General features: G+C 37.9%; 1 protein-coding gene across 5 annotated transcripts in view; it reads left to right on the plus strand.

Moving 5' to 3' along the window:
- The first annotated feature begins 3,113 nt into the window (after positions 1–3,113).
- Positions 3,114–13,395, plus strand: part of LOC134817759 (uncharacterized) — a 33,719-nt gene continuing 23,437 nt past the window's right edge. For 2 of the 5 annotated variants that reach the window (XM_063827058.1, XM_063827057.1), the window contains exons 1-7: positions 3,114–3,236; positions 3,593–3,674; positions 4,109–4,178; positions 5,089–5,183; positions 5,340–5,571; positions 6,602–6,639; positions 6,878–6,896. In XM_063827058.1, the coding sequence (XP_063683128.1) occupies positions 3,227–3,236; positions 3,593–3,674; positions 4,109–4,178; positions 5,089–5,183; positions 5,340–5,571; positions 6,602–6,639; positions 6,878–6,896 (546 nt within the window). In that variant the 5' untranslated portion in view covers positions 3,114–3,226. The other 3 variants (XM_063827055.1, XM_063827054.1, XM_063827056.1) reach the window with 2 other exon arrangements.

The following is a 13,395-nucleotide window of genomic DNA, read 5'->3' on the forward strand; positions in this document are numbered from 1 at the left end:
ATATATTGAAAAGATTACGATATATCGAAAAGTGTGTGTCGCTTCGCTGCAATTAGATTATATCACTGCAATTTAAAATTGTTTGGAGTCCAAGTATCTTTTAAGTCAGCTGCTTGTGCTTTTGTAGCGCGATGCACTACTGGGCCGCGCGCGCATCCAATAATGTTTCTCGCAACCACAGAGCGGCGAGATGCGAAAGATTGACATCGTGAATCAACCTGTGCTTGTATTAATATGTAATAGTGCCATGCAACAAAAATTTTACGAGTATCATGATATGCATCAGTTAATTAACAATTTGGAGGACTTCGACGCGCCGCGCAAACTAGCATTCTTGCTTCGCAGAGCAACGATCTCGATGGGTTGACATCGTCAATCAAATTAACAATATACAATGATGATGCATGATATTGAAATACTATACTGTGTTTCCCTGAAGAGGTCTAATTCTAATTTGAACCATCGATCTAGGGTGTAGGGGAATAAAATAAAATTATTGGATGCCAGGAACTGGAATTAAATATACTGGAATTCTGTGTTTCCCTGAAGAGGTCTAATTCTAATTAGAACCACCTAGGGGAATAAAATAAAATTATTGGATGTTAGGAACTGCAGAAATTAAATATACTGGAATACTGTGTTTCCCTAAAAAGGTCTAATTCTAATTACAACCATTTAGGGGAATAAAATAAAATTATTGGATTCCAAGAACTGGAATTAAATATACTGGAATTAATTGACATCAAGAACTGAATACTGGGATTCCCTGGAGGGGTCTAATTCTAATTAGAACCATTTAGGGGATCAATAAAATAAAATTATTGGATGTCAGGAACTGGAATTAAATATACTGGAATACTGTGTTTCCCTGAAGAGGTTTGTCATACGTTGTATGACCCGCCGCGCACGAAGTGCGCGGCTCCCCCTGTATCGTCAGGGGGGTCGCAACGTGATACAAGAAAAGGTCTATTCTAATTAGAACCATCTAGGGGAATTAAATAAAATTATTGGATTCCAGGAACTGGAATTAAATATACTGGAATTAATTGACACCATACCAATCTGAATATTAATGAATCAAAGACAGAGTTTGTACACGTCTACATAGCTGGGAAAGATGAGGTCATGGATGATGGTAAACCCCTTAGAATGAATGAAGAATGGTGCAGTAGCAAGTTGTTGGGTTCTCTACTAGAAAGTAGGAAAGATGTCACCAGAAGAATCATGTTAGCCAATGTAGCATTCCAGAACTTCAAGAAGGTCTGGTGCCAGAGTAAGATCCCCCTACAGAAGAAGCTGAAGGTCTATGAGGCCCAAGTAGTATCTATCCTCATGTATAACTCTAGTTGCTGGGGAATGCCTAAATCGTACTGGGACAAACTAGATGCATGTCACCGTAACCACCTCAGAAAGATCATGAATGTCAGCTGGCCACGCAGTATGATGTCCAAAGATACCCTCTACAAACAGAGTAACTAAAGATGCTAGGACACATACTGAGGAGCGATGAAAGATCACCAGCTCAAGCTGCGCTGTGTTTTGCTGTCGGGATGTGTAGTGAAATTGGTAGACTCGGGGCTCACAGACGTAACCTCCTGCACCACCTGAAGGTTGACCTCTGGAAGCGCTTCATCTTGCTGGAGTCGTATGATGATATTCTCCATTTGAGAGAACTTGCTAGTGACCGTGGTTATTGGAGTAAATTGTTTAACTTTATACTTGAGTACAAGTCAATTTGATTATTGGGACATATAATTTACAAAGGATCACGTTTCGGTTCTAAATTATTTTAGGATTGTTGACATTTGTAAGATTGACATGTTTGATAATAATAATTGACATCAAGAACTGAATACTGGGATTCCATGCAGAGGTCTAATTCTAATAAGAACCTGTACTATTGCCGGTAGCGCTGCACATAAAATAATGTTTTTTGCAATTTAATCACGTTAGATCTACAAAATGCATTATTGAGCAACGCTGCAGAGCTGGAGACACACCTATAAATAATAGACCCACCCCAATTAAGTTGTTGTTTAAAGTTCAGGATAAAGTTACATCATACACATTCAGTGTTCAGGAAGAATATTGATTAAAAAGAGCGCCAAGGATTGGCGTGCCAGGTAATGTCTATTGTAAATTTGATTTCATTATACTTTAAGTCACATTACTTTAGAATTACATAATTATACATGTTCCTCTGATGAAAAACAAATTAAATACATAGCATCCTATTTAAGGATACAACAAAAATACAAAAGCATCCTTATGTTATCTTTTCGTGTACCATATAGGCTCAGCTTCTTTTAAAAAGAAATACTAGGTAAGAGATACAAATTACAAAAATACAATTAATTTTATTGAGTACACGATAGTCATAACCCGGCCTTGGAATGATGTATAAATAGTTAAATACAATTCCAATTATTTACTTCAATTTATGCTTTGACCTCATTCACAGACTTGGTAACAATAACAATCATATTATTATATATTATATAATAATGTAGCCTTGTTGAGATAACGTCTAGCAAACTGCTATAAACAAATTTAATCAAAACCACTGTAAAAACCTATCACTGCAGCTGTTGTTGGCTAGAGCTCCACTCAACCAAATACAATAAAAAGGTCCGGGTTCGAATGTCACATATTATGTCCTTTATTGTAACTTTATTGTTTATATATCAGGGAATGAGATCAGGGAATTAGATTGATACTCTTTTTTCTCAGGAAGTACTGTCTACTGTTAATTGTAAGCAAAGGCAGTGTGATTCAATGCACTTTTTATCATAACACCTTATTACACATAAATTTGGTGTGTTTCTAAGTATGTCATAAAGAACTTAGAGTATGGTCTGGCATTACTTCCTTAAATTGTTTGTTATACATTTGTGAATTGTAAGTATTACAAATAATAAAAAATTGTAACAGATTTCAATTATCTAATTTGGTGGTGATTTGGGTGTAAATCAACATTTATTCCATCACAATACGTGGATACAAGGCCCTTATGGTGTATGAGTCACTTCACAGGCTATTTGAGAGGCTATGCAACCAAAGTATAAATGGAAAATGTAACCTTAAATTTCAGTGCTTACTTATATAAAACGTTTAGAAATAGGATGAAGGTTGGAACTGTAACAGACGAACTAAACGAGTATTTCAAGAGGGACTGGGAGTTAGACACCAAGAAAGCAGAGACAATAACTCTTAAACAAGCCCGACTATGGATAGAGGTGAGAATATTTGTTGGAGTCATTGATAATTAAGCACTTGTATTTAAATTTTCTAACAAATAGTTTGACCGCTTAACAGTAAATAGATAATTCGTGATAGTTAGGTAACTCTCTAAATTTTTTACTATTATGGCTCCTCTTACCTCTATTATATGGGTTGAGCTAGATCAGTAGATCTATAGTATTTTAAGATGTCATGGACAGGAACATTCGCAATTAACAATAACACACCAATCGGATAGTGGGATGGGTCCTCGTTTCTCTCTGCTGAGTACATGTCAACCATCTTTATCGGCCAATCTCTTGTTATGAATAGAAGTGCCTTGATATTAGTAGGATTTAACCTTCACCCCTAGTTTACCAGGCTGTGTTCAGCAAGAAGCACGGCAGCGACTTGGACTTCAAGAAAGCGCTTACTGACGGCATTCTTCTATGCAGGTATGAAACTATTCAATTTGCCAATTTAAGTAAATATATCAATCAGCTCAACCAGTGGCGTAACGTTTCATGTTGGCGCCCCCCCCCCCCCCTCCCCTCCCCGCTGAAAAAGTAGAAACGTAAAATTGGACAAATTAGGTGATTTTAGAGGATACGCCGGTAAAATATCAAAAAAAGTGTGTTTCTAGAGCAAAACATATAGTTTTGATAGTACTTAAAATTGTCCCACATTCAAACGACAATTGCCACCCCCCCCCCCCCCCCCCCCCTTGGCCTGCACAGCGCAGTCAGTGGGGCCCTACGTTACGCCACTGGGCTCAACACTAACTAATTGATTAATCTCCAAGTTTTCTTTTAAATCATGAAATTATTCGATTAGTGAATTTGCATATGGAGGTGAACTGTCAATTTTAGTGGTAACTCATCAATTTCAGGATCATAAACAAAGTCATTCCAAACACCATCCCATTTGTTAACGTAGGGAGAAATCCGATTACCTGGCTTGTGAGTAAAGCTTCTAGACTGATATTAAGTGTGATTATACTGTGAATAGAATAAGTGAACAAGTTACCTTGCAAAGTTTCATTGAAGCTTTCTCCACAAATTCAGCTTCCAGTATCTGATTCCTGCAAAAATTAATCGCCAATCCTGCCTAATATGTGAAATTTGGGTCGCGGAAATCTGAAAATGTCCTACTGTTAGGACATATTCAAAATTTTTTATAGCATCAAAGTTTTCTCCGGATATACTGCTTCCAGTACCTTGATGGCGACTTGTGTCACTTTCACCGACCTCACTGATTAATCAGTGGTAAAAATTTCAGTCAAAACCTCGAAATTTCGGTCAAGGGGATGGCAGAAAAGCTCCTCTTCAAAAATCTTCCAAAATCTCTTTTTATATTCTGATGATTTTCCGTTTATCAAAGTTTTCTTTGGGAGTAGAACTTTAAGTACCTCAATGGTGTTTTGTGACCACCTCAGTGACCTTGTAAGATGGTCATTCAAGAAAAATTCAGTCAAAACAGTGAAATTTGGGTCGCGGAAAGCTGAGATTTGAAAATGTCCTACTGGTAGGACATATTCAAAATTTTCATAGCATCAAAATCTTCCAAAATCTCTTTCCGTTTATCAAAGCTTTTTTTGGAAATACCTCAATCGTGTCTTGTACCATCTACATTGATGATTGAACTCATTAATAGGTTTTTGAAGAAAAAATTCATTCGAAACAGTGAAGGAAATTTTCCTGTCATCCTTATAAAATGTTCATAATAGGATAATTTGTTCACTAATTTTGACTTTTAGTTAGTTACTCATAAGTCATAGTTGAGTTATAGTTGTTTTCTTTTTTAATCTGTTTTTAGCAGTTTCTTGTTTTTTTGCATTACGAGACTTGAAATGTTTGAAATTATTTACAGGAAAATGTACAGTTTTTCTTGGATGGGTGCCGAAGAGTTGGGTTAAAAGAAGACATGTTGTTTGAACCATATGATATAAAATACTTCGGGAATGAGTGAGTTTAATTGTGAGCCTTATTAGGCCCAAATTCTAAATCCGTATCTGGTAGGGAGGTATTAGTTTGACGCACGACAGTAGAAGCTGATTGGTAATCCTTTTATTAATTTAAAAATTAATTTATCAGATGAAATAAGGTACTAAATAAATTCAGCGACTTGGAGTTGGAGCGAAGGAACAATAAGATAGCAGTAACACTGTTCTGGCTATCCCGTATAGCTAAGGACCTCCCCATATTTTCTGTGATAGAGCACAATCAGACTATAGTGGAGAAGGTTGAGATAGACGGTGCTGAAAAGAAGATGGAGAGTTTGGAGACTGCTCACGTGATGACGAACGGAAATGGAGAGACGGTGTACTCTAGGAAATGCACTAATCATAATAAGGTAATACTCTAGGAAATGCACTAATCATAATAAGGTATTTTTCATCTTTGTTTGTTAATCCTGAGTTTTGAAAATTGTTGTTTTCTGTTATTATCGTTGCAAATTTGTTACATTCTCATTTTGTTATGTTCTCTTAAAATTTATACTGACCAATTGTTAAAATTTGGATCCTTGGACAAGTTCTCACACACGCTGTTCATCATTAACTCTGGAGCACAACATTGCACAGTTATTCTACTCCAATCAATGATTACATGCTTGTACACACTTGCACACTGCTAAAGCAGTAAGCATACTGCAGTACTTAGTGCAGTTTTCACATTCTACCGGCTACACGAGAGGCTTGTTGGCCATCACGTGACTTCCATTCAACACTGCAAAACAACTTGTATTTTGAGTGCATGATGCTATTTTGATGCAACTTAATAAGTTAATAATGATGTATCCGAAATATCTGGCACTCAATACTTTTTCTTAAAAACGGATTCGTTTTAATGATTTTTCGTGAATATCACGTGAGGATAACATGATCACCACGTGATCCTTACACGACATAACAAGCAATAAATCATTCACCGCACAATATCAGGCAGCAGCTCGCGGAGTTAGCGACGTGTGGGTTTTAAGTTATATTATAACAAGAGATAATCATCACCACTAGAGATGGGCTGTGTGATTATTCGATGTGAGCGTTCTGTTTTGCTGTGAATCTTGTCATGTTGGTGGTTTTAGTGTGAATCTTGGAGAAGACTGTGGTCATTATAGAGTTGTTAAGCATAGTGATCGTTCATGACTGAGTCACTCATTGTCAGTAAGGTAATAAAATATAATACAGATGTCAATGTTTTATTTGAACAACAAAGAGACAACTGTTCTCTGAGATTTTTGTTTTTTTAAACCACCACGGTTCAAATTCCAGTTCTAACATTCCACGGCCCTTCAACTTTTCTAAGAAATAGATTTCAACTTTTAAGTCTCACACGATTCACGAACTCTTATCTACCATGATTAACCAACTCTTATCTACCAGGAGCCTGATAAGGAGAGAAGGAAGAGCGTAGTATTTGAGTAAGTAAAACGTTCAGTGTAGCCCGCTGTCGTATCATAACGTTTTTAAATTCTTGTTTTATCTAAGTTATCACTTAATTGTGTCAAGTGTCTACGATGTTCATTCATATTCACAGTTAGGCCTAAACTGTTTAATCTTACTCAATCTCAGTCCACTCTAAAACAGTAAAACGGCGAGATTGGTAATTTTCCAAACTTTTGGATATTTTTAGTTTAATAATAACTGATAATTTTTCAGGGATGACTTGTGTGATATCGTGAGTATTATATAAATTAGTTTGTTGTATTATTATATACACTTACTTAACCACGACACGCATTGTTATATTAATTTCAAGTATTTTATCTTGCATTTTTAAATTCCTGGCAAGTGTTTTGTTTTGGTAGACAGGTATATTTGATACGTAATCAAGAAACAAAATAAAAGTTAAAACCACAGTCTCATTGCACCCAAAAACTCAAAAACAAATAATATTCACAACGCTTCACGCTTGTTAGTATCCAAAGTGGTGAAATCCCAGACATCACCTCTGATCACAACACCATCCTCCCTCACAGCATCGACCCTCCAGTAGTAAGTAACCTGCGTCTCCAGCTCCTCGCCCAGGTACACCACATTGCCTCCTTCATCTGCTGTTCCTACATAGGAATCTGATTCTATCCCACTTGCGTTGGAGACCATTTCCTTGTCGTAGCTGAAGTAAACGTGGTGTTTGGAGCAGCCCCAGGCGTTTAACCACATCAGGGCATCACGGTTAACCCTGTTAACAGTGGTGGAGTGGGTTGGAGGGACTGGAGATGAGGGCTTGTAGAGGATTCTCCCTGGTATCCAGTATTCGGTCATCTTCTCCTGGTATCGGTACGGTCCTATATCTCCCATCGAATCTGCGAACTTTCGGAGGACCCTGAAGTCACTGTTATCTGGGTCATGGAGCAGGTGCTTGAGGTCTGGTGTGACCTTGTTGTTCTTTACAATCTCTCCATGTAGCGGCCAAGTCTGTGGTGGTCGTAATGGTTTACCTGTTTCAAAGTTATACTTCCTACCTCCAGACGCAATATCAGCCAAGTTGTTGGTTGCCACAGAGTGAGCATTCATCTCACCAGGGTTCTCTCTGACATGCCTCCACAAACACAGAGAACAGCCAGGGAATTGCCGTACTGTTCCGTCCAGGGTGTCAAACGCTAAGTTGTGGTCCGCCTCGTGATAGTCGCCCTTAAGTTGCAAGCCACCAGCATCCAACCTGAATGCAACGTTATTCTTCACCGTACCGTGTGTTCCGATAGCAGGTGGTTGGCCGTCGAATCTAATGCCATATTTAGGGGAGTCGTGTACCCAGTTGTGGGTAACAGTGGAGTTTGTTTGGGCCTTTTGAGCGAGCTGTATTGCGGTTCCGTCCAACCTCTGCATTCCAAAGCAGGTACCACTGACGTCATTGTAGGCCACTACTCCGTTTTCTCTACCCGGTCGAAGTCCAACTCCGTCCCCGTTGTTTCTAAGGGTATTTCGGATCATGACATCGTTTATGCTCTGTGATCCTACGGTAGCATGCCCTCCATCGCCCACTAAACTGTTAGTTGAAGTCCAGTCGTTGTATTCGAACAGGTTGTTCTGCAAGGTGATGTGGGACCCACTGTAGGCCAGTGCTTTACCGTCTGCACCATGGAACGTGTTGTTGAAGAATGTATAGGTTCGTTTGTTGACCCACATCTTTCCATCCTCATTTCCTGTTCCATCTACCACCATGCACTCTGATAGGCTCACTTCTTGAAGCATACGCTTTGAGGCGCAGGGGAAATTGAAGTTAAGAGAATCAAATCTCAGCCAGTTGATACCGGTTCTAGCTGCTTTGTTGGCGGCTGCTTTTACTGTTGTGCCAAAGAAGTCAATATTCTTTACTTCAACATTGTAGCTGTCTGATATCTTCATCGCATAGCTCATAACTTTCCCACGGAGAGATGTAACCTCGGTAAAGGTTTCGCCGACTGGAGGGATAAAGTAGAGTACTTTGGTATCTTTGTTGAAGAACCACTCTTCAGGAGCGTCCAGAAGGTCAAGTTTGTCCTCCAAATAGTACTTAGAATGCTTCCACTTGGTAGCGTAGTTTCCAAATGTATCTGTATATGTGAACTCGTTGCTTCCCGGAGTGTGATGGTCTATTTTAGTCATGAAACTATTCCATGATCCAATATTGAGGATTCCTATTGCTCCGGTCATGTTTAAACCACTGTCTTTCAAGTCATCGTTTAAGCTAATGATCTTTCCTTTTTCAGAATTCTTCGATGTCTTTGCCCAATGGTTGGTTCCGTCGAATACAGTCTTATCTGACCATTTTGCGTTTGGCCACCTAGCGTTCGTCATCATCAGATCATCGTAGAAGAGCTGCCATATTGTCTCCTCGATCTCACCATAGTAGATATCCCCCATAATCTTCCAGTCACCATGTTTAGGCTTGATCTCCACAGTTCCATCAAGAAGTGGCCTCTCATCCCCGTATCCCTTAATAAGGGTGGGTTTCGTAGCCCATCCCCTAACCCCTTTAATCTCAACCTCCTCGTGGTACCTCCCTCCCCTGATCTGACACTCGTCTCCACCTCTTGCTTCGTTTACACACTCCTGGATCGTTCCAAAGGGGGCTGACCAGGATCCGTCACCATCTTCAGCTCCAGCCTTTGCGTAGAATATCGTACAAATTCCTGTCGTAAGGAGACCTCCGAGTAGAAGGTAGCTGAAAAGATTCATTGCAACTGTTGTGAAGATAAGTGCTATAGTGGTAGTCTTATAAAGGTGTTGCTGCACCCTTAGGATTTAGTGATCAGGCTCCACAATTAGTCTACACACTTGGGCTAGTCTAAGTGTTTTGTCTACTGTGCTTAGCAAAAAATGCCAAGTTTACGACAATGAGATTTACAGTAGTGGTGTAAATCTGGCCCATACTGAAAACTGTGTTATAATTCTTACTGGTGTGTGAATGGTGCAAGGATTTTTCTATATTCTTAGTTCTTAATATTACAGGGGCAGGTCCAAATTGCTAGCTTAACTCATTAATTTAATTAGTCTTAGTAGAGTGAGAACGAAATCCAGACTCAGGAGCACTTGTTATAGCTCTGTTAAAAATACTGAGAAAGTGTTAAACAAGACTCAGTATTTCGTCCTTCTCACCGTCACAATGGTATAGATCAAATTAACAAGATCCCGTGGTAATTCCGAATTATTGAATCTCCAGTTTACAAACTGGTGGTGCAAGTTAGTGCTCACGTGATGTACTGGAGCACTAAGTTTTTCTTTTAGTTTATCTTCTTTACTGAAAATATATAATAATAACAAATACACTTGAATAGTAAAGAGTGAGGACGAGTAATTAATGAAGGAAAGTCATTTTTACGGATTAAAGCCAAAAAAACAAGACATTTTAGAATGGGTAAAAGGCAACTAAAAATTAAGAAGAGGGGTGTGGAGGGTAAGCAATTGTAACAGTGTTACAGTGTGCCACTCACTACGAGGCATTGTTCATTTCAGTACATTAAATTGCATTTTTAATTTTAGTTCAAGGACTTTATGTTACATTATCACATTAATAATTGATTATTTTCAATTTCGAAGCGATATTTCCTACTGTTATTAGTTATTTCCTTTCAATTATCACTTCTAACTCACTATTACTTGGACACTAATCATTGAGTACCCAATCATCGAGATAAACAAATTGCTTGATAACTTTGTCATTTTAAATCCGTTTCGCACCATCTTTTCAGAGTATATTCCGGATTAAATGAACCATTGCAATATGTTACAACGGGGTCTCACAACATGTTCACAAACACCAGTATAAGCAATTCAATGTTGATTGGGTGTGACCCCCAAAAATCGAATTTTCAAATTTTGGTGACGGAATCCTCGAACAAGTAGGTACAGTATGCCCTCTGCAAAGCAACAACTCTCAAATATAAAACACGGCGGTTGTATAAGACCCAACGTATGGGTACTGACTTTTGCCCCCCCCCCCCCCCTGTATATTTTATATGTTAACCCATCGTGAGAGCACTCGGACCTGTCCTGTCTAATGTCTATTCCAGATAGCCGCTTTTACATCATTATCAAGTGGCTGTTATATATTGGCTTACTCAAACTGAGCATGTAGTCCCAAAAAAGACAACCAAAACTCTTGCTTGTGCTAAGGTATATGTTATTGCATTGCTCATTTTTTCTATTTCTGGATAAATTTGATATCAAAACAGAGAGAGAGAGAAAAGCTGCCAAGGGCGTCAATAAAGAGGCAATAAATGTCAGTTCATTGATTTCGATGCGATGCTTTTATATCAATATCATCTTATAAAATCTATGTATTAAGGGGCCATCTACTTAGGACGTCCGCCAAGGCCCAAGATCGCAGACTTTCAGACCACTCCCCCTCCCCCCCCCCCCACTTTCAGACCACCCCCTCCCCCTGTCCGAATTTTCAAAACCACAACCCCTCCCTATTTGCCGGACGTCCTAAGTAGATGGCCCCTTATCACTCGGCCTTCATTATTAATTATAAGTATTACAGTATTCCCAAATCACTGTGTGCGATGTATATTATTATTATCGTAGTCATACACAATATTATTTATGAATAATAAACGAGTTAACTTATTTGCAGGCGCTGCAATGGTTGACAGTAAAATGCAGTTTTACTAGAGATATTTTTCGTAACCTGATCGTTTCCTTGTATCTGATAAGAAAACATGCTTCGTTGTATGCTAGTAACTTAGTTAGTTTGTTTCATCATATTGTTATGTTTGCAAAATGAGTAGTTGATAATGAGGGAAAGTCACTTACGGATTACGGACTACTGATTAAGGATTTAAGCCAAACTGAAAGTGTGGTCCAAAAAAGGCTCCCTTTACTCGTTTTAATGCGTAATTTGGATCATCGCTCTTTTCTCATCATGTGGGCAGTGGGTCGACTGAAAACCAAAACACTTAGGAAGGAGTAAAAGGCTGCCAGGGGCGTTAATTTTATTTCAACGATTTTATGCTTCATTATGACATTGATTATTTCAATTTCGAAGCGATATTCCTTACTCTTACTTTCTCTCACTTCTTATCAATTTTAACCTTAGTCTAGTTGTAGTGCACGTACGGAACGTTCACTGAAGAAAAAAATTGATGTACATGCGTTCACTAAAACTCATCTCACGTTCTGAACAGCTGAACGTTATTGATAAATTACTAGTAGGTTGACACGGATGATGACTCAAACTGCGTAGGACTCCACCTCCATATAGAGCATGGACTGACTCAGAAGAAAAATTTTAACAATAGTGTTTCAGTGTGTATCCTAGAAAATTCAAGTCCTAGTAGTTTAGATGTTAAGGAGCACCGATATATACATGCCTTAAATACCCTCCGCCCCTCAGGAATGAATAGTACAAACCCTTTTAAGATTCCTTTATTGCATAATTGATTTTTATTTTGTCTGAGGGGCTTTCCATAAATTATTTTTTTAAATAATTGGTCCTTTTGTTGATGTTTCATATTTCACGGCAGTTTCCTTTTCAGAGTTTGAGTTTATATTTAGAAACTAACCATACTATCTTTTAGATTTATGTCACTTATGATGGCTCCGGCTGAAAGTACTATGACTCATTTTATCTAGAAGATTGTAGTTTCATTGCTTCTGAAGTAGCTATCAGTTCGCCGGTCAATGTTGGGTATAATACTCTTGTAGTGTTCAGTTATAGCATAAATATTCATATTCTCATATCAAAGAATAACCTTTGATAATTTATTATCAACCGAGTTTGATAACCAGTGCAAGTGCTATGCTTAGTTCATTGTTTTTAATTAATTAGTAATAATATTACCATTTTATACCTTACAACCTGTTGATAATAATAAACCCCTTTAATATTTTATGCACAGAAATAGGATCGCTTCATTTGAATCAGTCTGGGAAAATTAATAATTATCAGTTGGGGAAATTAAGATTTCAAAAATTGTATTTTCGTGAATTTTGTTTTTGATAATCAGTAATCACTGACGCTCACTAACGTTCAATAACGTTCACTACAAAATGACTGGAACGTGCGTTCAATACGTCAAAATCCACTGTTCACTAAAACTAAGATTCTAACTCACTAGTTAGAATTGATAAAAAGGTTTGTAGGTATCGCATATTTGCAGTCGGTGTAATGTTTCACGGTTGTTAGTTATATCATGCGATTTACGGCTGACTAATTTACTAGTAACTTAGTAAAAACCAGAGAGTTTCTTTGAAGGAGAGCTATTAAAATACACACGGTGCGTTAGACTGGAGTTTTTTATTGTTCTTACAAACGAATTCGATTCGGATTCTATTTAAGTATTTACTGCCTACTCCTAAGTGGGTCTATTTTTAGAATGTGGTACCCAATTTCAACACGCACTTTGTAATGTTTGTTGCCGTTGATTTTGTATCGTATTCTATACTTTGTTTTCTCGATTTCGTATCGAAAATCTATAATTTCGAGTGGCACTCTCATTAAGACCCGATGATCTCATGTGATATCAGTAAAATGATGCTCTCAGCTTATAACATTATAAGGCATTTCACATGACCGTAGGTATGAAATCTAGTTCATAGGGTGATGTACAGTACTTTATTGGCGTATTGTCAATATCTTGAAAACACAATATTGCAGATACGAACATTTTCTTATTGTAGATTTGAAGGTGACGATTTATAAACTTTGTATTTTGTAAGTCGTGTATAACTGACCGTTTTTTGGTTTATGA

This window comes from Bolinopsis microptera, chromosome 7 (genome assembly GCF_026151205.1).
Source record: "Bolinopsis microptera isolate Bmic1 chromosome 7, MBARI_Bmic_1.0, whole genome shotgun sequence".
Taxonomy (NCBI): domain Eukaryota; kingdom Metazoa; phylum Ctenophora; class Tentaculata; order Lobata; family Bolinopsidae; genus Bolinopsis; species Bolinopsis microptera.